This window comes from Mustela nigripes, chromosome 8, assembly GCF_022355385.1.
Source record: "Mustela nigripes isolate SB6536 chromosome 8, MUSNIG.SB6536, whole genome shotgun sequence".
Taxonomy (NCBI): Eukaryota; Metazoa; Chordata; class Mammalia; order Carnivora; family Mustelidae; genus Mustela; species Mustela nigripes.
The window spans coordinates 34,303,624-34,330,513 of NC_081564.1; the positions used below are offsets into that span (position 1 = coordinate 34,303,624).

At 43.6% G+C, this 26,890-nt stretch overlaps 1 protein-coding gene across 8 annotated transcripts in view; it reads right to left on the reverse strand.

Moving 5' to 3' along the window:
- MTCL1 (microtubule crosslinking factor 1) overlaps positions 1-26,890 on the reverse strand; it is a 124,186-nt gene that overhangs the window by 86,521 nt on the left and 10,775 nt on the right. For all 8 annotated transcript variants that reach the window (XM_059409204.1, XM_059409203.1, XM_059409205.1 and 5 more), the window contains exons 2-3: positions 26,270-26,494; positions 24,238-24,396 (exon numbers count right to left, since the gene is read on the reverse strand). In XM_059409204.1, coding sequence (XP_059265187.1) covers positions 24,238-24,396; positions 26,270-26,494 — 384 coding nt within the window. The remainder of the gene's footprint in view (positions 1-24,237; positions 24,397-26,269; positions 26,495-26,890) is intronic.

Below are 26,890 nucleotides of genomic sequence, written 5' to 3' on the forward strand. Positions count from 1 at the left end.
GTGCTCAGTCTTCAACTCCACTCACTGACTATAAGAGCAACTACACTCCAGACACCACCCTGGCCCACAGGATACAACAATGAAGACAACAATCCCGCCTTGAGGAAGTGCACAGCCCAGCCGCATCTGGCTTTCTGAATCAACAATCTAACATTAGTTCTTGGATTTCCATGGGCTTCAGGGCATCTGTCCAATGGGTGCTAAAACATCAACCAGCTTGCTGTAGGAGCTATAAAATACAAGTAAACCACAACCAGCTTGCTGTAGGAGCTATAAAGCACAAGTAAAACCAAAGCATGAATGAAGCACTACCCTGAGATGGTCATTACCTTATTTCTCAAGGATTTCTCATGCCTGAGCAGGTTCCTGTTTCCCTGAATGCATAGGCACAAGAGAACACTACAGACTGGATTTTGGTTAGTGGAAGAACAACCTAAATAAAGTTAAGTGAGTAAACAGAGCAACATACAACTGTTTCTTTACTCACCAACTACTAGGACAGTTTTGCCTGCGAACTCAATCAACAGAATGGGCTCTGGGAAACATTAACATGTTTTCCAAGGAGAGAACATTTGTCATAGCCCTAAGAAAGGAAACGTTACTTTCAGCTCTTTACAATCGCAGATATTTACCGAAACCCTTTGTATGGCCCTTAACCATGCACATAGAACTCCCTGTGACCAGGGATCTGGCGTCAGGTGGTGGTGTTTCACCAAGGTGATGATGGTCTCCTTGACCTTGTCAGTTCCTGAATTACTCAGATGTCTCTGAATACAAGACAGAGATGCTGATGTTGGTCTCTGGAATATGTATCCTTTGGAGAAAGCATCCCATCTAGGATATGATGTCTTATAAACACTACTGATACACATAGGGATTTCTAAGGGAAAGTCATTCATGCATCTAGCAGAATACCTTTCTGTCACCGCCTCTCCCCAACTGTGCGCACGCACATGCGTACACCCCAGTACTGCTGGGGGACATGCTTCCGGTGGAACGGCCCCTGTTTGCCCCTTTTTGTCCCAACACTTTAGCGCTCACATTTCAGAGTACGTTTTTCAGATGAACTTATGACATACACCAAAACGCACCATTTCCAGACTTCAAGGATGTCTTCTATAGCTAAGCAGACTCTAACCTTAACGCAGTATCTGTTACTCAAGGTTCTGTGTGTGGTTTCTCATTCTGTTGAGCCTGGTTACTGAGGTATAATAGCTGCTACAGAATCATTCAGGGTAGAAGTCGGTCAAAAAGGACTCTGTAAGCACCCTCTTCCTCTGCCAAAGCATCGTATTCTACCTCATGCCCAGACAAGGTCAGTCTAATCAGACTTTAAAAGGCAGTTCTTGGACAAAACCGCATATATTACGTGGAAGGATAGGAAGACAGTATCAAAAGAAACAACTCCGCTTTCTAATCTGAAAGCAAAATAAATGTCATGTCTTTGTTCTCTGCAAATCACATGAGGTCAACTAGACCTTCACAATCTCCCTTAAGATGGTTTTCTAATTACTTGTGTTATTGGCCAATATTTCGCAGAATATTAAAGACCACCATCTCAAAAATCATGCTATAAGCCCAAAGGGGTTCACACTGAGAGTAGAAAAAGACTATAAAAAATAATTTTCCAAGAGAAGACAAAAATCACCTTAGTTGTCCATTCTTTGAATTCCCTACTATATGTAAACTAGGGATAAAAAATACATCTGTGATCTAGAATGACAATACTATTTTACAGCAGATAGCGCATAAAAATTATTATTATTATTTTTTTTTTGAGAGAGAGAGAGATCGTGTGAATGTGGGGGGGAGGGCCAGGGGAGAAAGAAATAATCTTTTTTTTTTTTTTTAAGATTTTATTTATTTGACAGAGAGATCACAAGTAGGCAGAGAGGCAGGCAGAGAGAGAGAGGGGCGGGAAGCAGGCTCCCACTGAGCAGAGAGCCTGGCATGGGCTTCGATGACCTGAGCCATCACCACCTGCCATGACCTGAGCCAAAGGCAGAGGCTTTAACCCACTGAACCACCCACGCACCCCGAAAGAAAGAATCTTAAGCAATCTCTACACATAGCTCAGAGTCTCGATGGGGACTCAATCTCACGACCCTGAGATCATGACCTGAGCCTAAGTCAAGAGTCAGATGCTTAACCAACTAAGCCACCCAGATGCCCCTAAAATTATCTTTTATGAGCTACACTAGTAAGCTTGGCACAAAGGCAGAAAATGGGCTCCTAAGCTTCTCAGTCAGGTGACTGCCCAAGAGATGGAAATGAGTATGGAAATGAGAGACCAGGAAAGATGTTTTTGGAGGGAAATGCCATTAGCCATGACATCATTGGACTAAACTATTCCTCCTTGAATACTATTGAAACAGGAAAAATAAGAAAGTGAAAATAATGTTTTTTAGACCAGATGCCCTCTATTCAGATTGACATGACACCCTGTATTTAGGGCATACAGATTTTTTTTTTTTTTTTTTAAAGATTTTATTTATTTATTTGACAGACAGAGATCACAAGTAGGCAGAGAGGCGGGCAGAGAGAGAGAGGAGGAAGCAGGCTCTCCGCTCAGCAGAGAGCCCGATGCGGGACTCGATCCCAGGACCCTGAGATCATGACCTGAGCCGAAGGCAGCGGCTCAACCCACTGAGCCACCCAGGCGCCCCAGGGCATACAGATTTTAACTTCTCGAAGCTCTGACTGAAATCTTTTGCTATCGGTCTCTGTACCATCATATGGGCCCAACAGACACTGCTAGGCAGCTGGACCTGGACATCAGGCAACCAGACCCTGAACCAGGCACGATGGGCCATTAGATTCAAAGTGATGCCAAACACAAGAAATGAGGAAGGTGCATGGACATGCCAAGAGGAAGTCACAATAAGGCTCATCATAGTAAAACTACAACAGGAACAAGAAAATCTGAAGAAGAACCAGAGGGAAAAGTCAGGCTACCAACAAAGAATGACAATAAGCTAAGGAGCTACTAATAGACACCAAAAAAAAAAAAAAAAAAAAAAAAATCAATGCCAGAAATAGATTTGGAAAATAATGGAATCAGACCTTTGGGAATACTGAGACAAAGTAACTGTTAACCTAAAATTCTCTACCAAATTAAAGTATCATTTCAGAGTCGGGGCAAAATAATGCTGTGTTCTAGATACAAAAAAGACCTCTCTTAGAAATGATCTCCTACTTAAGCTTGTTGAAATAACACTAAAAGAGGCCTTCCAGCAAGAGGGAAACAGAATCCAGAAAGAAAAGTAGAAACTCGGGTTGGTGGGTGTAGGTCTAAATGGGAAATCCACACCAGGACTTACAACGAAAAGAGAAACAAATGGATGTTTAAGATTGGGCGTGGGAGGATGAGAACGGCCTTAGATGTCCGTCTGCAAGTCAGAAGGAGCTTGTCTCATTCAAGAGGACGGTAAACACACTTTAAGAGAGTTTATTCAAATTTGCGAAGGCGATCAGTAAAAGAACAGAGAAAAGAAGACAGGACTTCTAACCCCGCAGAGGGAACAAGAAACAAGTCCAGTGTTTTTGACAGAACGCAGGAAGGTGGGGAAGAAAAGAGTAAAACCACGGTAGCAGGAAATGTAGAACAGGGCAGTAGAAAGAAGTCTGGTTACAAATGCAATCACAAGGCTCTAAATGGAATACACGCTCCCTCTTCGGACAAGCTCAGGGTATCTCACACACGCACACCCATACATATACACAAACACTCAAACACAGACAGCGCTGTGGAAAACCGGGCATGGAAAAGCTAAAAACAAGTAGAAAAATTACACCAGCAAAAACTACCTAAAAGAAAGCTGACATAGCACCAGTAATATCAGACAAACTGGAAAAAGGCAAAAGCATTAACAGGGATGGAAAATATATGAATAATAGGAAAAGAACAATGTACCAAGTTCTAAAAATCACAGATTTCTATGTGCCTAATAATATAGCAGCTAACACTTCCCCCAAACGAAGTCATTTCCTTTATTTTACTTAAAGGCTCCAAAACAGACTCCTGGGTGGCTCAGTCGTTAAGCACCTGCCCTTGGCTTAGGTCATGATCCTGAAGTCCTGGGATCGAGCCCCGTATAGGGCTCCCTGATCAGCAGAGAGCCTGCTTCTCCCTCTCCCATCCCCCTGCCTGTGTTCCCTCTCTCGTTGTGTCTCTCTCTGTCAAATAAATACATAAAATGTCAAGTAAATAAATAAATAAATAGCCCCCAAAAGCCACACTGGTCGGATGGAGGTTGTCCCTGATTTAGCGGCAGATTCTTCCTGCAGGTGGTCATGGAGCCCTGAGTGTTTCCAATTCTCTAGAAGTTCTGAAGGTATCAAGGGCTGTTTTCCTCCTCTATGTGTCAAGGGACTCAAATCCAACCAAACTCCTCAGAGCCGAGAGGAAAACAGGGGGATTCAAATGAAGGGAGACACCCCCTTGCCCAGTTGCCCTGAAATTAGACAAGTTAGACAAGACCTGCTTGGTATCTTCCGTGGTTTCTGCTCACTTCGAGGGCTGTCAATGAGCTTGTGAAGACAGTTCCGAGAACAGCCCCACTCCCCACAGCCAGCCCAGCCCACTGGCATCTGCCTCTTGCCGCCAGGCACCTTTCTTTGTCCACACTCCGGAAGCCAACTCAGCCAGCCCGGCCTTTAAACAGGCAGAGGTGACATCACCAAAGGCCACTTCTTATTGCCTTCTTGAAACATCCTTAAAACTCATTAGCTTGAAACTTCCCTGTCTCTATTTAAATTCTTTACTACTAAATGTCAAAACAGAGCCTAGTGCGAGAAATAAACAAAACTCTTTGTAATGAATGTCAACCCCTCTACTAAGTTTAGTTTCATCTGTTTGTTGTTCTTAAGATGAAAGCAGGAAGCTTTGTGTGAACGTCTGGCCTCCAGACTTCCCACCTCGTAAAAGGAACATGCAGGGTTACTAGACAGGCAGGACTCACAAATATAGGACTATTTATATAAAAAGGAGCTAAAAGATAGCTTTCCCAAATCTTACAGGAATGTTTTAAAATACCTTCATGTTTCCTTAGGTATCTAACTCAAGTGGGAAGTAATTTGGGCATGAGACACAATAGGGCTTATCCAAGGGAATTAAAAAAGTATATATATGTCATATTCCATTGATTTTAAGATACACACTTTCGCATTTTAACATCTCGGAGCTGTCACATGGTATGATCTACGGCATGTCATGATTTCATTCATGGGCAGTTGATGTTATCTGTTCTTAATGTTACACATTTTCATCAATGACCATCAGTGAAACATGGCCTGTCAATGGAAATGGCCACAGCCAGACAGACTCTGTGACCCAGGATTTTTAAAAATGTGGTGGATTCCCTCCTTTATCCTGTTTCTTCCACACAGAGATGCCTTAATGTGTAACAGTGGGCACGTTTATACGTTTCACACATACACCCCCCTTTTCTTCCAGAAAGGGAAAGGTCGTTTGATCCAAAAATATAATAAAAGCATTGGCTCTGTCCCTTATCAAGTCAACGTTACCCACTGGTGTGAGGTCCTGTTTGCTTACAAGCTGTGTGACCTAGGGCAAGTTTCTTAACATCACTGAAAATGGGTCTGCCCCGCCCGGCCCACTCGGGGTTGCTTAGGGATGGAACTAGGTGAGGCTCTTAAAGAACTGAGTGCTGTGTCTGGCACCCAGGAAATGGTCAGTCGTCTCTGGGAGAGGGCCTCTTACCTGCTTCTCCCCGCTGCCCATGGCTGCTCCCCTGTCCACTCCCTCTAGAGGAACTCTCAGCAGGTGAGATCCCCCCGCAAGCAAACCACCCTTCACTCTTCCATCTTTCTCCTGCCAGGGTGTTTTAATGCCCCCAGGGCAAGTAAATACACCAAAACCCCAGCACTCAAGGTGCATGTTTTCCAAGGCCCATGCTGGGCCTTCTCCCCGCTGCCCACAGCAGTTCAGAGGCTGCTGGAGGTGGACAGGAGAAAGGGACAGATGGACATGGGAATGCCACTGCATTCTAATGAGAGTTCGTGTCCCACCTCTGCCCTGGAGGCAAAGAGCCACTTGCCAAATCAGTGATCAGCACCATCCCAGACCACCAGAAAGGGGTGCTCTCTCGGTGAGTGACAGGGGACAAGGACAGGAGAGGAAAACAAGCTCAACTGGGGGGTGGCGAGACAGAGTATGAATGGGATGAGGGGTGGGTTCAATCAAACCACGGCCAGGCAAAGGCCACTGTCATGCATCTGCCAGGATCTGGCCTCTGACTTGCTTTAGGAAAACTGTAATTAATGGCCAGGGAGCCGCGCAGTCACTGCCCTTGACAACTTCTGCGGTCATAAATGCCCGGCTCGAGACTATGAGTTGGCGACCTCACTGGAGCAATTATATGGTGTGGCTTGGTGGTCTGGGGCCTTGGCTTTGATGGAGAGGTCACTCCAAGGCCTCATCTTCCTACTGTCCTGGCAGGGACCACTGCTGATCTAAAGATTGCCTGGGGGGGCGCCTGGGTGGCTCAGTGGATTAAGCTACTGCCTTGGGCTCAGGTCATGATCCCGGGGTCCTGGGATCGAGTCCCGCATCGGGCTCTCTGCTTGGCAGGGAGCCTGCTTCCCCCTCTCTCTCTCTGCCTGCCTCTGTCTACTGTGATCTCTCTCTGTCAAATAAATAAATAAAATCTTAAAAAAAAAAAATGAATAAATAAAGATTGCCTGGGGAAATTAAAAAAAAAAAAACAAAAAAAAAACATGATGCCTAGGCCCCCCCCCCCCCCCCGCCCCCAGGTGGTGATGTAACTGGCCTGGGTGTGGCTTGGGCATCAGGACTCCCAAAAGCCCCCCCCCGCCCCCCCGCCCCACCCAGGGATTCTGTAATGCGGCCAGGGTGGGGCACCAGAAGGCTAAAAGGTTCACAGGCCCAGCTCAGGTCCCTTTCACTACCCAATAAAAAGCAGTGGAGCGAAAGACACCTTGTTACAACCTGCTCTGAGTGCGGCTGTGCTCTAATCCTCCTGCAAAAAAAAAAAAAAAAGACGCAAATGTCTACATGATCCTTTCAAAGGGCACCTCTTAAGGTGTCTTGCAAGCATCTGACAGCGAAGGCAAACACGCTGTGCTCACCTCCGAACCCACCTCTTCACAGGATTAAGAAAACATAGGCCGGCCCCACCCTCAGCAAAAGAGAGTTGGGAGCCAAGCTCTGGACTTCTAGGACTGGAAGCCAGATACAGAAAGAAGAGAGCTAAGAGAGCTCGCCTAAGGTGCTGGGCAAACCTTGCACATTTCCCTCCCGATCGGGTCAAACAAATCCTTTAGGGGGAAAAAAAACTGACACCACGGTCAGGGCCAAAGGTACCCACATTACCACGTGCTTGCCGGGTCAATCAGGACTCTTCCTCTGAAGTTCCAGCGGGGGAGTTGGAGGGAGTGCCCAGCTTCGTCTCTGGTGCTCCACTAGTGGAGGGGTTGGTCCTCCTCCAAGGACATTTGGCGATGCCCATTGACACGGTCACAGATGGGGAGGGGGGCTGTTACTTACATCTCATAGAGCAGAACCAGGAGTGCTGTTCATCACTCTGTAATGCACAGGACAGCACCCCGCAACAAAGAATCATCCAGTCCCAAGTGTCCATACTACCGAGGCTTAAGAAGCCCAAGTGATTTCTTTTTTTTAAAGATGTTTGTTTATTTATTGGAAAAAGAGAGATACAGATAGTGAGAGAAAACAGGAGCAGGAAGGAGAGGACTTGATCCCAGCACCTTGGGATCATGACCTGAGCCAAAGACAGGCGCTAGGTGCTCCGCCCAAGTGATTTCAATGTGTGATGTTTTCATGATGGTTATATGACATCTGGTGACCCTATGAGTAACCTTGGTTAAAAATAAATCCAAACCCAAACCCAAACTCTTGGGAAACAAACAAGAAACTCCCAGCGTTACTTCAAACTTGAAAAGCAAAAGAGTCACATGGTCCAGCCCCTAACATGGACTCAGTTCACCAGTGGGAAAATTGCCTCCAGTTCACATGAGAGAAACTTCCTGCAAATCTCCTCTAGCAGGAGCCTTTAAAGCTCTTGATCATTAAAAGTGTTTTTTTATTTTTAAGATTTTATTTAATTATTTGACAGAGAGAGAGAGAGCACAAGTAGGCAGAGAGGCAGGCAGAGGGAGAGGGAAAAGCAGGCTCCCCACTGAGCAGGGAGCCCGATGCGGGACTCGATTCCAGAACCCTGGGATCATGACCAGAGCTGAAGACAGCCACTTAACCAACCAAGCCACCCAGGTGCCTGTAAAAGTGTTCTAAATACATGTATTAGACCCAAACCAAGGAAACTCTTGACTAAAATGACATCATCTTTAAATCATGCTTTTCCTATGATTTACAAATACAATAAATGAAAAACTCTCAGAAATGACTGTTTTACTCGTTCATGGGAAAAGTCATTAATACCCATAAACAAACACAGACCATGAAGCATTTGAAAGCCTCTTCATATCCCGACTCTCCATGTGGTCTTTGAACTGACTGCAGGGACATGCCTGGTGCCCTGACCCTTCCCCCCCACTGGTTTCCCCACACTGCCCTCTTGCCAGACCTCTGACCAGAGAGACAAAGCCACATATGACAGGAGGACAACTGCTGAGGGTCTTCCCCGACTCTTCAAAATGAAGTCATGAACACAAATGCTGCCTTGATAAATAGACATTGCTTTGTCTGGGCCACCAGCTCCCATCAGCATCCAAAATCGAACAGCAGCCCAGTTCAAATACCCCATGACGAACACGCCCTACACTTTCCACATTCCCTCATTCCAGGAAAATGACCGTGGGTCATGAGAAAGAGCACCTGTGATGTCGGGGAACACACGAGAGCCCACCCATCCCACACAAACGTTCTTTCAGTAAAAGGATTAACCAACCTGTACAAATAAACAGTGAGGGAAAGTGCCCCCGGGGAACTTAGGGTCTCTCTTTTGTCTGAGGCTCATCCTTAGGTCAGAAATGCAAATACTGCCAGAGTAACTGCTCAACAGCAGGACATTCCGTGTGCTTGAGCAACTGGACGCCAGTCCCACCTGGAGCCTTTGCAATGCTGAGTAATTTCTGATGACTAGGGGGAAAAATGAAAACTGCTTATTTGGCTCATAATCATACCACTCAGCGTACGATGACTCGCACTTGAGTCAGAGAAATACCCAGAAAGTATACTCGGGAAACAGATAATACCATGTGGTGTTTTCTAAGCATTTCTATCTCTCTGACTCTTGACTCTGCATCTGAAGACAAGTTACCTAAAGTATATCACATCAATAACGTGACTTACAGCATGGAAATTTGACAGACTCGAGTATCGACTGCAAACTTTGAAAGGAGACGTATTTTTATTCAGTCCCATAGCGCAAACTCAATGCAGTTAACATTCCAGTGAAGTCTAGAGCATAAATACATGCTGTCTCTACTTTGATCATTTTTAAAGACAGGCAGTGGAGAACACAGTCTATCTCACTGTAATACACAAGTTCCGGGTCTAATTGCTTACACAGCAGTAGGTAACATGTTTCTGCAATGCACCCCACATATAAAAGATCCCTCCACATTATAAAAGTGGTATTGAGGAAGAGGAGAAATAGGTGGGTCTAAAATCTCTGAGGCTTGCAAAGCAAAGGCTGCTCACACAGCCTGGTTGCTTCTGATGTGGCCACTCTGGGGGGGGTCACCCTCTGCCCAAAAGGTCAGCTGAGCCCCCACAGTGCCTGCAGGTGACCCGCTGCAGGAAATAGCTATACAGGAGCCCACCCAGCTCACCAGGGACAACTGAGTGTGGCCCGATCCCAGTGATGGGCACCCAGAGCCTGTGTGAATAGGAAGCAAGCAGACAGAAAGCAGCTTTCCTTATCGCTAACCAAACAGGGTGACTTCATAACCCACAAACAGTCATTGTCAAAATACTTGATCTAGAGTGGATTACTGGTTTGTACGAACTGTCCTGGGGTAAACATTTACAGGATCGGAAATTCCTCACCAGGAGGTCTGTAAATATGTTACAGCTCTTTCTCAAGGAGAAATAAAGAGAATGAAACTTTCACCCATTCAACACGTATTTACTGAATGCTTGATAAGGGCAGGGATGTGCAGAATACACCTGCGTCCTACAAGGCAGAGACAGGAGTGTTCTGAAAGGCCAGTGAGGGGTCCAAGGAGACTCAAACTAATGGCTGGAGCAGACACAGCAGTTTCAAGATTTATACTGCTATGTCATCAAGACTGCATTGGCAGAGATCGATGGAACAGAACAGGATTGAACAGGATATGTTCAACTGAGTTTGACAGGGTGCAAAGTAATTCAATGGAGGAAAGATAGCCTTTTTAACAAGTAGTGCTGAAACAATTAGACATCTGTAGGTTTAAAAAAAAAAAAAATGAACTTGACCTAAGTCTCATGGCTTACACAAAAATGAATTCAAAATGGACCATGGACAAGGATACAGAAAAAGGAAAACCCTCTTATACTGTTGGTGGGAACACAAACTGCTACAGCCACTCTGGAAAACAGTATGGAGGTTCCTCAGAAAGTTAAAAATAGAGCTACCCTATGATCCAGTAATCACATTACTGGGTATTTATCCAAAGGACACAAAAATAAGGATTTGATGGGACACATGCATCCCAATGTTTATCAAAAATAGCCAAACTACGGAAAGAGCCCAAATGTGTATTGACTGATGAATGGATAAAGAAGATGTGGTGTATACATGCAATGACATATTACTCAGCCATCAAAAAGGATGAAATCTTACCATTTGCAGCAATGTGGATGGAACCAGAGTATTATATTAGGCGAAAATGTTAGAGAAAGACAAATACCATACGATTTCACTCATATGTGGAACTTAACAAAGAAGACAGGTGAACATATGGGAAGGGGCAAAGTGAAAAATGAGAGAGGGAAACAAACCATAAGGACAACTGAGAACAAACTAGCGTTGCTGGAAGGGAGGTAGGTGGGGGATAGGTTAAATGGGGGATGGGTATCAAGGAGGGCACTTGTGATGAGCACTTGGGGTTGTATGTAACTGAGGAATCATTGAATTCTACTCCTGAAACCAATAGTGCACTGTATATTAACTAGAATTATAAAAAGATGGACCATGGATTTAAATGTAAAACATAAAACATTTTAAAAAACAGAAGAAAATATATTCAGAATCTAGGGGTAGGCAAAGAGCATACCATAAAAGGAAGCATTTATAAACTAAACTTCATCAAAATTAAAAACATTTGCCAGATGGGGTGCCTGGGTGGCTCAGTGGGTTAAAGCCTCTGCCTTTGGCTCAGGTCGTGATCTCGGGGTCCTGGGATCAAGCCCCGCATTGGGTTCTCTGCTCGGCGGGGAGCCTGCTTCCACCTCTCTCTCTGCCTACTTGTGATATCTCTCTCTCTGTGTCAAATAAATAAATAAAATCTTAAAAAAAAAAAATGCCAGGAGGGAGAGAGACCCCACTGAAAGGACTAAAGACAGGCTTGGAGTGAGAGAAAATACTTGCAAACCATATATTCAACAAAGAACTAGTATCTAGAATATAGAACAAACTCTGAAAACTCAACAGTAGTTAAAAAAAAAAACAAAAACAAAAAACAAGCAAGCAATCCAATTAGACAACGGGCAAAAATTGTCAAGAGACGTTTCACCAAAGAGGAAACACACATGGCAAACACCACAGGAAAATATGTCCAACATCATTAGCTATTAGGGAAATGCAAATGAAAGACACAATGAGGGGTGCCTGGCTGGCTATCAGTGAAGCACGTGACTCTTGATCTCGGGTTTGTAAGTTCGAGTTCCCTGTTGGGTGCAGAGATAACTTAAAAATAAAATCTTAAAAATAATGATAATAAAATAAAACCACAATGAGGTATCCCTCATTAGAATGACTAAAATAAAAAACAGCGCCAACACCAAATGCTGGTGAGGATGCTGGAAGCAGTGTTAAATGGAGCGGCCACTCTGGAAAACCGTTTGGCACTTTCTTAAAAGACAAAACAACACAAAACAAAAAAAAAACCCAAAGAACAACTACGATACTACCCAGGAAATGACATCCCAGGCATTTATCCCAGAGAAATGAAGATTTACGTTCCCACAAAAACCTGCACACCAATGTTCACAGTGACTCCATCTGTAAAAGCCCCAAACTGGAAAAACATAACAGATGTCCCACATCTAGCGAGTGGGTAAGTGACTACACACTAGGGCTCATGCATGCCTTGGAACATCTCTGGGGAATGCTGCAGAGTGAAAAAGCCGATCCCAAAAGGTGACATAGCAAATGAGTCCATTTATATAAAGTCTTGGAATGACCAAATTATCAAAATGGAGAACACAGCAGTTGTGGGGATGGAGATAGAATGGGGACAGGAGGGAAGCTGGTGTGGCCATAAAAGGTCACCATGAGGGATTCTTGTGGTGATGGAATTATTGTTCTCACAGCTGGACGGAATCAAAGTGACTGTCCTAGTTCTGGCACCATCCCAGAGCTTACCACCTGGGGAAATGGGGTAAAGGGTACGGGAGACCTCCTGTTAACTATTTCTTACAACTGCCTAGGAGTTTACAAAAATCTCAAAACAAAAGGTTTAATTACAAATAAATAATACTATACTAAAAACACTATACTAAGAAGTATAGGGGCGCCTGGGTGGCTCAGTAGGTTAAAGCCTCTGCTTTCGGCTCAGGTCATGATCCCAGGATCTTGGAATGGAGCCCCGCAAGGGGCTCTCTGCTCAGCAGGGAGCCTTTCCTCCTCTCTCTCTCTCTCTGCCTGCTTCTCTGCCTACTTGTGATCTCTGTCAAATGAATAAATAAAATCTTAAAAAAAAAAAAAAAAGAAGTATATAGGGTGTATTTCCAATTTCCTATGAAAAATAAGGTGTATCTCTGGGATGTTAACATAAGGGAAACTTTCTCTCTCTACTTTTTGAACATTCTCTAGCCAACATGTAACAGTTTAATCACACAGAAATGTTTGTTCAGAGGTCAGAAAAGTGTTATAGAAGGCTTTGGGGAGGAAGTGGCATTTCTGGGAGAATCTTAAAGAATGGGCAGCATTTCAACAGATAAAAGAGGCATCTTGGAACAGTCCTGGGGAAAGAATGGCCAACACCATGGAACAAGATGGGAGGGAGAGGGCCATAGGAGGCCCCCATGGGAGTGAGTGGTAAGACAGACGGGGAGGCCTGTGCTCACTGCCTTCAAAGGTAAATTCTGATGTCCTTCTTCCTGTAATTTTCTCTGTAGAGATGAAAGCAGCAGCTTAATAAATACTTCTGAAAGCAGAAATTAATTTTATATGGCAGCATTAATGGGTCAAAGAAAGACACAGGTGCTCTTCCTCACCAACACACTGAAGCAGGGAGCCTAGAGCTGCTCTCTCCTCCAGCAGCTTGCCCTGAAGACCACAGTCAAGATGGCCCCATGAGTGCTTACCTCCGGTCCTGACCTAGGAACCTGCCTCTTCCTCCTGAGCCTACAGAGAAGGGAGAGGGTGGGGCTAGAGATAAAGTCCTAAGGAAAGAAGGAGTAGAGGAGGGTTTCTGGAAGCCAGGAGACCTGGGGTAGCCACCATTCACAACCTACCCAGACCTTGGCTTCCTCGTGTAGGTGATGGGGAGGTCGGCTAACTCAGCTCTAAGATTCTTCTGGCTCTGATGTTCCATTGGCCTGAGGTCCCCAGGCCTGGGTCTGACCACGCATGCCAGATCCCAGGAGAGCCACCAAACTCAGTTACTCCTTCTAAAGTCCTGCCTGTGTCTTCACCACCATTTTCTTTCTTTTCCAACCTAACCCCCACACTACGTGGAAGTAAAATAGTCCTCTGACAACAAAATTTAACAAAAAAACTCAACCCAAGAAATGAAAGTATTTCGAAGACTCAAACCTGGGAAAGCCACCCATTGCTGTTGGAGCCACCACCAGAGCTCCAAAACAGAAGCAAATGTGACTGCCCAGGGAGAGCACCAGACAATCCCCAAGGGAGAGAACATGCGGACCATTGCCAAGTGGGTCACAGGACTTTTACTGGCCTTCTAGAAGACCTCAGTATGATTCTGTCTTGACTTTGACAAGAAATCGCTCCAAGGGCACCTGTTCTGAGTGACCAGAACAGACTGTGATGGGCTCTCCCTGTGCCTTTCCAGTAACAGCATGAAATTAGCCATTAGTACTATTTATCATTGTTTAACTGAACACAAACCCCCCTTCTTCCCAGACACCCAAACTGTTCCATTTACAGCTTAAGCATTCAAAATTATTTATGCCAAATCTTCCTACAGTTGCTGGACTCTTCCTAATCCTTCCCAGCCTGTGAAATCTGGATTTTCTGGCCCAGTATTTATTCTCTTGGTTGAAAGGGCTCTACTCTAATTCCATCCCCGCCTACTAGTCTGATGAGAACCTACAAAAGGCCATTTCCCTCTAGACCCCTGTGCAGACACTGCATGTATATGAACACACACAGATACATACACAGATATATATGTGTGCATACACACACACACACACACATACACACCCCCCAGACTGTACTTGTATTTTAGTGTTTGGGAAGAAGACTTAACCAGACACCCTGATTCTTCCTGCTCCCACTCTCATCCCATTTCATTCTCATCCCGCCCTCATTATTAACCCAGCAGGCCAGCTAACTGGGATATCATTCAGGGCACTGCATTTCTCCCCACTTCCTGTTCTCTAGTTAGAATCACCCTGCCCCCCCTCCCCCGCTCCCAACTCATGAGACCAGCAAATGGAACCAGATGTTACTTATTCCTCCCGAGGTATCTTGGAGAGCCTGCCAAGCTAACACAAAGAATGCCTGCCTGGACTCTGCGTGCCCTGCCGGCCCGCAGTCTACCATTGACTGGGCCAGGAGCGAGGCCCCGACTGACTCCACAGCAGCTGCCAACAACCTGGTCGGTGTCCAAGGAGATGCCCTGGCATGAGGACTCGGCCCAAAGATGCTTTGCACTGGCTCACTCAAGCATATCTTTTTCTTATGGGGAGGACCATAAAGTCTGGAGACATAGATAATGTTTTATTAAACTATAGCGTAATAGCAATAAACCATTTATTATGTCCGTACACCTATGCTTCCAGACTTTAGGGCTGTCTGAGAGTTTAAATGCAATGACACACAGAGAAAACTCCTCACCCACTGGTTGAGAAAAAAGCAGAAAGACTAGGTCTTAGTCTGTTCAGGCTGCTGTCAAATACTGTGGACTGGGTGGCTTAAAGGACACGCATTTATCTCACACAGTTCTGAAGGCTGGGAAAGCTAAGATCGCAGTGCTGGCAGATTGGGTGTCTAGTGAGAACCCACTTTCGGGTTCACAGACGGCCATCTTCTCTCTGTGTCCTCAATTGGTGGAAGGGGCAAGGGAGCTCTAGGGTATCCTTGAAAAGGGCACTAATCCCATCCACAAGGGCTCCACCTTCATAATCCAACCACTTCACGAAGGATCCACCTCCTCATTCTATTCTATTGGAAATTAGGATTTAACTAATGAATTGGCAGGGGCTTGGGGATATAAACATTCAGTCTCTAGCAAATACCTACAGAGAATGTAAGTAGAAGCCATGATATAATGAATCCATGAGTTTAAAAAAAAAAAAAAGGCCTGGGGCAAATGGGAACTAGTGAGTAGCAGGGTAGAAGTAAATGAACAGAGAGAGGCAGGGACAATAGTGCTGAGCCATGAAAAGGAAGACCACGGGGGTTACTCATGGCACTCCAGAGTGCTACTAGAAAGCTTCCGCTAAACCCCAAAGGATCACATCCTGTTTTGGCAACACAGCACACTGAGCCGTCTTGAGCCTTCCCCCCAACAAACACCTAGAAATGCTAAAGAAAACATAAAAAGCAGAAATTCATACACAGCTGACTGACAGAGTCACAAAAGGAAAATTCCCTAGTATCAGAAATGCATTAGGGATTAAAGAGGTAGAGGGCAGGAGGGAATGGTGGCAGTTCTCTTACCCAGAAATAGGCACTCTAGCCAGGGACGTGAGAAGAATCTTTGATAAATGCCCCAGACAACCCACTAAAGGGATGCACACCACTGAAAGTAAACTAAAAATCACTTGGGAAGTGGGAGAGTAATAACCTGCTACGACACTGGCAGGTGACAAAAAAAAAAAATCTCCTTAAAAGTATAAAAATATTTAGATGTATGCCATATATAAGTCTGATAACCAACTGACACAACCCCTTTGGGACACAACTCCATGAGCCCAAAATTAACAAGTGTATTTGAACCAATAATGCTACTCAGGCACATTTGGAAAAGACCAATGCAAAAATCTCACCAAGTGGAAATTTCAACAAGAAATGAGCTCATCTGAAAGCTCATAAAAAAATCCACTTTCAGTGAGAGACAACAGATCGGGAAAAACTGAGGGACTGGTAACACACAAGAACTCAAGAAAACAGAACAAACTGAAAGAGGCCGTGACTTAAAAATGTTTCAAAATTTAAGGAAGAAATAACATACGGTAAGGGAAAAAAGAAATTTATGAAACAAAACAAGCAAATTTCAAAATTCATTTCATTGAAATGAAAACTTAGTGGATGAAGAAAAGAGTAATTCTTTTGTGAAGAAGAGAATTCATAACTTGGACAAGAAATGAAGTAATTATTCAAAATAAAGCACAGTGGGGCACCTGGGTGGCTTAGTCAGTTGAGCATCCAACTCTTGGTTTCAACTCAGGTCATGATCTCATGTCCTGGGACTGAGCCCTACCTCTGACTCTGCATAGCAGGAGGTCTGCTTGAGATTTTCTCCCTCTACTCCTCCCTCCCCACTCTCTCCTGTGAACAAGCATGCATGCACATGCATATACTCTCTCTCTAAAATAAGTAAATAAATAAATTATATATATATATGTACATATATATAAAACACAGATAAGAATAATTAAAAAAAAAAAAAGGAACAGTTAGGTGAGATGGTGGATGGAAGAAGAATGGCCAGCAGAAGTTCCTACATAAAACTAATAGGAATTCTAGAAGTGATACAGAAAATGGGGGAAGAAACACTATTTAAAGACATAATTTCCCTACTGAACGTTATTCAAAGAGTGAGAATTTTCCAGATTTCACAAAAGACATAAACAGACTGACAATGAGTGTTGCCTAAAGTATAAAAATAAATCTAGACACATCTGGTTGAAACTGCAGAATACCAAACACAAAAAGAAAAGCATAAAAGTAACCAGGAAGTAAATAGAGATCATCTACAAAAATGAGAATTATTTGACAGCAGACTTCTTGACAGCAAAATACAGCCAGAAGATAATAAAAAATACTATCTTCAATATGTTGGGATCCTATGCCCAACTAAATATGTTTCAAGACTGAGGATGACATAAAAGCATTTTTAGACAATACCATTTACTGAAAGAAAACACTCAAGGACATGTTAATGGATCAGTAAGAAGAAAATTGAACTCACAAGGAAGGAGTAACACTCAAAAAGCAATGATAACCAAAAAAAAAAAAAAAAAAGCAATGATAACAGACTGGAAAATATGTAAATGAATCTAAATAAGCATTAACTGTTAAATTAGCCAACTTTTGGGGGAGATGCTTTTAAAAAGATAAAACTAAAATGATACTACATAATAATAGTATGAAACACAGGAGCTCACTGGAGTTGAAGCTTTCTAAGATGCTTAATATTATTAAGGAGAAGAACGGGGATAATGATTAGTTTTAGATGCTAAGTCAAACAGGCATGTTAAATATGTAAGAGTAATTTTTAGAACAATAATACAAGTTCCTAATCAAGAAAAGAACTTGAGAATTGAAAATTCAATCAAAGAGAAATCGACATAAAAAAATAGAAAAAAGAAATGAAGAAAAGGCTTGGAATTTACAAACATATAAAATACAATGATAGAAATAAATTCAAACACATCAATAATCATAATAAATGTAAATGGGTTAAATTCACAAGTTTTTGTTAAAAAAAAAGATAGTATCAGATTCCATTTTTAAAAAGAGAACTATAGGGGCACCTGGGTGGCTCAGTGGGTTAAAGCCTCTGCCTTTGGCTTGAGTCATGATCCCAGGGTCCTGGGATCGAGCCCCGAATAGGCTCTCTGCTCGGCAGGGGGCCTGCTTCCCTTCCTCTCTCTCTGCCTGCCTCTCTGCCTATTTGTGATCTCTGTCTGTCAAATAAGTAAATAAAATCTTTAAAAAAAAAAAAAAAAAGAGAGAGAAAACTATAGACCAGTCACAAGAAATACATCTAAAACATAATGACTCAGAAAAATGGAAAGTAATGGAAACACAAAAAAGCTATACCAGGCAAATTTAAAAAAAAGAAAGAAAGAAAGAAAGAAAACAGAATACATTAGAATAAAGAAGTCATTATCAAATGATAAAGGGGAAACTTCATAATCAAAAAATGGTTCTAAAAAAAACCTGTTCTAAATCTGTATGCATTTATATTCAAAATATATAAGCAAAATTGGCAGATTACAAGGAAATATAAATACAAAATTATAACAGGTGATTTTAACATACCTTTATCCTAAATAGATCTATTTAGCAGACAAAACAAAACTATAAAGGATATAAACAATTTGAACAACACAATTAACAAGTGATCTAAAAAAACTTTCCAAATTGTTGCCATCCACATCACTGTAATTGTTTACAGTCCACATGGACTGTAAATCAAATGTATAACTACCCTTTAAAAAACAAAACTGTAACAGAATGGTCAAGTTTCATTCTTCTACATATAGCTGCCCAGTTTAAAAAACAGAACTGAATAGAACTGAAAATACCAAAATGCGTCCCATATGGCAAAGATAAGCATTATTTCGTGAGACCTTTATGTTTGTATTTTGAGTGATGATATAAAATGTACTGCTTGTTGTGAGTTCAAATTTGGAAGTATTCAATCTAATGGATTTAAAGTCTTCACCCCAAAATTGGAGCATATGCTTTCCTCTCAAGCACTCAAGAAATATTTATAAAATTTGAATCATTTATTAGCCACAGAAGAAATCTCAACCAAACCCAGAGAATCAATACACATCCTGAATGGTGCTGAAAGATGGCCCGCAAGAGCTATCTGGCTGCTAACTGGTTCCCTGTGGCTTCATTCAACAATCCCTAGGGTGGATGGGTAGGAGGGGTAAGGGCAATCCAAAGATACAAACTTCCAGTTATAATAAATAAGTCATGAGATATAATGTACAGCATAATGACCATAGTTAACAATACTATACTGCATATTTGAAAGTTGCTATTAGAAGTTCTCATTACCAGAAAAAATATGTTTGGACCCATGTGTTCAACAAGGAATGTTAACCTACTATTGGGGTGATCATTTTGCAATATATACAAATATTGAACCATGACACCTGAAACTAATATAATGTTATATGTCAATTATACCTCAATAAGAAAAAAAAAAAAAAAGAAAATCCCCATTCCCTGGAATGATCTAGAATGTGTCTCTGTCCCTTCCAAGTGCCAACTAAACTGGCCGGTTATTATTGTGTCTAAGATATAGAAGTATTCAAAAACTTTGGTAGAATGAAATACTGCTCAGTGAAAACAATCTTTAAGACGTTGAAACTAAGCTAAGATTAACCATTTTCAACCTGTCCAGATAATTCATCATAGAGTTGAGTACTAGAAGAAATATACTCCTAAAAAGGCAAAAATGTTTTGAGCTTGCACAAGTGGAGGGGTGTACCAGAATTGGGTGCATGGACCACGATGCAAAGAGGCACAAGGAAGCTGGCTAGACAGAAGGGACAATTCCACATAGTTTCATATTGCCAACCCTCTTTAATCATCTTATCTATCAATGGAGACAGTGACTCTTCTAAGACCCTCTCTGTTCAAAGGAGACCGGAAGGCACAGATTATTCTCATCTCGCTCTGCTGCCTTTCTTTCATTCCAGGGTTTGCAGCAAGGGGTGGGAAACCCAGCCGGGAGACAGGGATGATCCCCAGCAGAAAGCGTCCTCTACGTCACACTAGAGAGTCAGCCAATCAGGAGCCAGGGCAAATTCATGTGTTTAAGCGGAGAGTCCCATGGTAGGCATTGGGGGAGCGTTGAAGGTGAAACAGAGAAGGGAGAGACTGGAAGTAGTGTCTGCCTTTAATGTGTGACGGCATAGAGTCGGCTCTCAAATATTCACTTGAGAGAAGACTGGTCAAAGTATGGGTAGAATAGAGAATCTAAAAAATCTTATTTGAGGTTAAACCCGACCACCTTAAAGTACACAATTAAGAGGCATTCACAGGGTTGTGCAGCCATCACCTTTATCTACTTTGAAACCTTTTTGTCACCCCAGAAGCAGACCCCATACCCATTAAGCAGTCCTCTCCCTTCTCCACAGCCCCTGGAAACCACTGATCTGTTTTCTGTCTATGGATTTACCTATTCCGAATAAATGAAATCATGCAATATGTCCAGCTTCCTTGGTCTCTTTTCCTTGGTCTATTTTCATGGTCCATCCACGGTACAGCATGTGTCAGTGAGAGAGAAAGATGAAATCTTGCTATTTGCCTCAACGTGGATGGAACTGAGGGTAGGATGCTAACTGCAGTAAGTCAGAGAAAGACAATTATCATCTGATCTCACTGACATGCGTAGAATTTAAGGAACAAAGCAGAGGATCACGGGAGAAGAGAGGAAAAAATAAAACAAGGTGAAATCAGAGAGGGGGACAAACCGTAAGAGGCTCTTAATCATAGGAAACAAACTGAAGGTTGCTGGAGGAGGGGGAGGGTAACTGGATGATGGACACTAAGGAGAGCGGGTGATATAATGAGCACTGGGTGATATATAACACTGATGAATCACAGGCCTATACCTCTGAAACCAACAATACATTATATATTAATTAATTGAATTTAAATTAAAAAATGTTTTGAGGGGCACCTGGGTGGCTCAGTGGGTTGAAGCCTCTGCCTTCGGATCAGGTCATGATCCCAGGGTCCTGGGATCGAGCCCCACATCGGACTCTCTGCTCAGCAGGGAGCCTGCTTCCTCCTCTCTGGGCCTGCTTCTCTGCCTACTTGTGATCTCTCTCTCTGTCAAATAAGTAAATAAAATCTTTAAAAAAAATGTTTTGAAAAAAAAATCATGTTTTCAGGGGCTCCTGGAATGGCTCAGTTGGTTAAGCGTCTGCCTTTGGTTCAGGTCATGATTCCAAGGTTCTGGGGTCCAGCCCCACATGGGGCTCCAGACTCGGTGGGGAGCCTGTTTCTCCCTGAACCCCTCCCCCCACTCATGTGCGTGCACGTGCTCGCTCTCTCTCTCTTTCTCTCGCTTTCAAATAAATAAATAATCTTAGAAAGAAAGAAAGCAAAGCAAAGAAGAAAATTCCTAAGACCGCAAAAGCATAAGGGCAGAATGTGAAGGCATTCTCAGCGCCAGCAGGAAGAGAGGTCAGGGCACCCACCAATGTTCCCACCAGAGGGACCAGCAGAACCGCAGCGCCATGGACACAAATGGGAAAGACAGGGAAGAGTCAGGTGGGGCTGAGGGTGGCAGGTCTGATTCTGGACTCTCTGAGCGTGAAGTGCTTGGGCAAATCCATCTGGCAGAAGCCCACCGGGCCGCCACAGGGACAGTGTGCAGTTCCAGGAGAGGAGCCCCCCATGGCAGCAGCTACGGAGCCCAAGAGGCACGGAGATGCCCTAACTGTCCTCCCAGGCTGAGAGGGACACGGTCGTCTGCAGCTACTTCCGTCATTCAGAGACACAGGCGACGCACGAACTCCCCTTGCCTTTTCCGGAATGTGACTCATCCGCTTACGAAACTTCAGAGGTGAACCGATAAGAGTGGGACTCAAGATCGAGAAAACAGGACAGTCCCTTCGCAGCAAAGCTCCTAGCGCCTTCCCTTCCCGCTTTAGTAAAGAGAATCCACTCACGAAGCCACAGCTAGCACTTTCCAGTAATTATCTCCTCTACCACCTTTGAACCTCGGGTCGCCTGGTTCCATCATTCTCTCCTTCCTGCACTGTCTAGAGCATCTACCTTCTGTAGAGTCTGGTCAGTTTTAGGGTTTGTTTGGAATCGTGAGGTTTGGTGCCAAGACGCCATCCCGCGGCTGGACTGCAGCTCTCCAGGTAAAACAGGGACTGTAGCCCAGCTGGGCCATGCCTGCGGGGGACTCTAACCCATACAGGCAGGGAGGCGCCGGCCTGCCACCTCCTCTGTGTACATCTAGCCTCAACCAACATCACCGTTCTCTAAAGACCCCTGCTTCACCCTTGCCTGGCGTTGAACGTCAGTCATCATTTCTCTCCCTGAGGAGCTATTTGTGGCCTGATGCCAAGTCCCACACAAATCCAGCTCTTTGGGGGCAAGAGAAACTGCCTGCTTCAAATATATTTATTTACTTACTTATGTGTACATATAATTTGAATATTTGTATGTAGGCATTCACACATACAACATTTGTAAAATAGACTCCTAAGATGTTTTCTGCACCCTCAAGGTCAGGCTCAAACTGGAAATCCTGAGGAAAGAAGCCATTATGGCAAACCTTCTAGCAGACTTAGAGCAAAAGGGAAAGAAGGAAGTAAAGGACGGGGGACTCTAAGTGCAGAGGTAAGAGACCCACAAAGAGAGGAGAAATCCCCCCAATCCCTTGGGGTAAGTGCACACCTAAGTTAAGGAGCAAGGGTTACGCATGATGAAAGAACATTCTCAGACTCTACCTCCTCTGTGAAGCGCGCACGGAGTCCCCAGGCGAGCTGTGCTCACCACAGCTCCACCCTCTCGCCCTCCATTCACTCCCTCACCCTGCACGTCTCCGACAACACCTAAGTGCCAGGCACTGTTCTAGGCACGGAGACCCCACCATGAACTACGGAGACACACCCTCTTCCCACAGAGCTCAAGTCCTGGAGGCACATTAGTGAAGGCAACAAAGAAATAAAACCCATGGCATTGTCAGACAAGCGCTGGCAATATACAAGCGAGTCACCAAAATCCACAGCATGTCAGATGGGAAGGCAGATAGGGATGGCCAGGAGGGGGGAAGCAGGAACAACTGGGAATGTGTACGTGTGCAGGGCCAGGTGGCTGAAGTGGGATGTCAGCAGAGACCCGAAGGTGAGGGACTGAGCCCCAGGGCTATTGATCTCTGAACAAAGAAGGTTGCCCCTCACCCCCCTGCCAACCTCTAGAAACAGCAGGGCACCTGAGTGGCTGTTGGGGGGATGGGGTGGAAGAAGAGAGCCAGCAACACCGGCTCCTTTGCCGTGATTACTTGTTTTGCTAGCCACGTGTCAAACTGAGCTGTAAACATCTTGAGAGCAGAGCCTGTGCGGCCATACTCACACCTGCCTCCCCAGGGCATGGTACGGAGCCTGAATTAAGTGTGGGCAGGTAGACAGCTGGGTGGATGAGGAACAACTGGGTGACTCGGGAAACTTGTCCAAAGGGAACATGCACTAAGTGAGGCTTTTAGCAGGTAATAATGCTGGCTTCAGCCATCACTGTAAAGGCTTCACCAACAGTTTCTAACTCCAACAACATACAGGCTATTTTCTAAGAAAATACACAGCTTTAATCTTATAATGGAAGTAACAATAAAACAGCATTTGCATTACTATATGCAAAGGGGAAAAAATATATATATATATTTATGTATTCATTTTCTTGACCACTTTGCTAGAATACATTCACTCTCTAAAATAAAAAGAAAACCCTGTATTTAAACCATGTTGCCTAAATAACAGATAGAGGTGGCATATACAGATTATTTGTTTACACAGCTTAATAGACAACCAGAACACATTTTCCAGCTCATTGGAAGAGGAGACTCGAGGAAAAAGCTACTGCTTAATTTTGTATTCCGGTAATAATATTCTCCATTTAGACCCATAAAAGGAATTAATGGCCAGCTCATCTGAATGGAAATGATAAAAAGTAGTTTTAGACCACGGTTCACCAAGCCCTTTCTGTAGAGGGTCAGACACCAAATATTTCAGGCTTTGTAAGCAACATATAGTCTTTATCAGTCTTCTTTGCTTTTTTAGATTTATTTTTGTGTGATTGTTTTTGTTTTACAATGCTACGAAAAATGGAAAAACCGTTCTTAGATTCTGGGCCCTACAAACAAACCACAGTTCAGCAAATGGGGCCCTTGGAGTGCCAAGCTCCTAACAATTAAACCCAAGAAAGAAATCCCCGTATGTCTTGGGATTACCTCTTTCAGTCTCTCCAGCTCATTCTGGAGGGCTTGTTTGGATATCTCCACTTCAATCATCTGCTGTCGGAGACTTTCATTTTCATCTTCAGCTTTAGCGCGCTTTTCCTCCACGGTTTCAAGTTCATGGTGCAATCGGACAGATACATCTTTGGCTACCTGTATTGACCCACGGAGATAGTTATCAGGACATGAAGTTTTGCTGTGTGCTAAGGGCACATTCAAACAACTTCAGAGGCAGAATCATTAAGTGATATGATATCGCCATAAAGGGCAAAGACCTTCGCTGGGCAAAGACCCCAGCAATATTAACAAGCCTATTTTTAAAGGAGGAGGGTATTAGTTTCAAACATGAAATCTACATTATAAGCGAAGCTATGACCCTTATCTGGATTAAAAGGCTACTGTGGATAGCTCTACCTCGTTATAGAGTATCACCAAGAATCCCAATTCTGCTCACACACACTGCTTTAATGATAAATTAGAAATAATAGTAACAATAACAATAAAAATGGATCAATAAACATTTCTGTTCCTAAGGCATACTAAAACTACTTGCTAAAAACAAAAACACAACAAAATAATCCTGTAAAATAATGTAGTCAAGTTTTATCTTGTCTACTATAGTAAAATATCTGAATGTTAAAAGCAATTAAATGTTTTTACCTTCTAAAGGGAAACAAGGAATGAGATTTTGCAAGAGAAATATAAATTACCCTTATATCCCCCTGAATGACGTTTTGTTAGTGGTTTATAGATTTGACAGAATTACACAGATTCTTTTCCTGTTATCATAATGAAAGGCGAAATGAGATTTCATAAGTACTCCCATAATAAGGAGGACATTATGCATAATTCATCTCTTGATAAATGATTTGATAATTGGAGCACAAGAGAAGCCATGCTACCCTCGGAGATAGCAAATGGTATAATGTCTGGAATTTCTTCACCTCATTCCCACCTCTGCCAGTGGTTTTCAAAAACACCTTAGACAATTAGCTTTAGACAACTAGTTATGGTCCCATTTCTCTTTCAGTTAAATCAAAACACCATCCTTGGGTTATGGTCATTTCAGGTTTCCTGCATTCCAGAAACTTAAGTAACGATAAAAACATTAAATGATTAGAATCAACCTCTATGAGTGGTCTTTGACTATAACTGAACTGATCATCAATAGATTTTTTTTAAAGAGTGTAGATCTTTAGAAGGCATTTTTGTACAATTCTCCACAACTGTCAGACCAAGTGGCAGATATCTTTTTTAAATTTATTTTTAATTATTCATTTTTTTTTAAGATTTTATTTATTTATTTGAGATAGAGAATCAGAGAGAAAGAACACAAGCAGGGGAGGCCCAGAGGGAGAGGGAAGAGCAGACTCCCCACTGAGCAGAGTGCCCAAGGCAGGGCTCCATCCCAGAACCCCGGGATCATGACCTGAACTGAAGGCAGACACTTAACTGAGCCACGCAGGCACCCCAATTCTCTCTTTTCTTTTAAATTGTAGATCCCTGGGCGCCTGGGTGGCTCAGTGGGTTAAGCCACTGCCTTCGGCTCAGGTCATGATCTCAGGGTCCTGGGATCGAGTCCCACATCGGGTTCTCTGCTCAGCAGGGAGCCTGCTTCGCTCTCTCTCTGCCTGCTTCTCTGCCTACTTGTGATCTCTGCCTGTCAAATAAATAAATAATTAAAATCTTTTTTAAAAAATAAATTTAAAAAAAAAATTGTAGATCCCTTATTACAATTTGTTTTCTTTTCCTTAGGTTTTAAGATTCCAGTTCATGGGACAGGTTTAAAATCTTGGAATGTCAAAGCCATATGACTACCCATACCCTACACACCAGCAGGTGAATGAAGAACGTGTATGCTAAAATCTGCTGAGAGAGAGAACTACCCTCAGAACGGCAGGACCAGGTGTGTAGGTGGGGCCCAAGGGCTGCCGGTCCCCAAATCTGCGATCCCCACCCACTATCATCCCTGGCTCCTGCCGCCCCATCTGGGAACGAGTGCCCCCTATCAGCGACGCTCACTCACCTTCAAGTCCTGCTCCAGACTCCGGATGAGCTCGCCATCCACCTGACCAGTCTCAGCCACTTTCAGGCTCTTCTGCTCGGCTTTCCTGAGGCGGTACTGCAGGATTCGGCAGTTTTTGTGGGCGCGGTCCAGCTCCCGCCGAAGCTCCTGCAGCTGGTAAACATCTTCCTCTAAGTAACTGTCTCTCATCTCTTCCATCTCAGCACGGAGTTCATCCAGCTCGTCCTACACAAGCCAGATGGAACAGAGTTATAAGCCAGGTCCACCCGGACAAGGATGGGGTCCCCCGTTCACTCGGCAATACTGGACGTCCACAACCTGTGCGCTTACCCCGCGGAGGATGGGCGCACCTACGTGAGGGGACACAGGGATCTCTGGGAAGAGTCCCACAAGACAATATCTTCACATGTCCGTTCAAATCTCATGGGTCCAGAAACTCAAAACCAGGATGGATTATTCATTGTGGCCTCCCGACATTGATTTCACTCCCAATTTCTTACATAATCAGAATCATAGATGAAGTCAACTCTGCAGATAACTGAAACTTTAGATTCAAACCAAACCCTGACCTAAACCTTATCTCCAGGGCACAGGCTTGGGACAAAGAGGAGGGGCACAGAG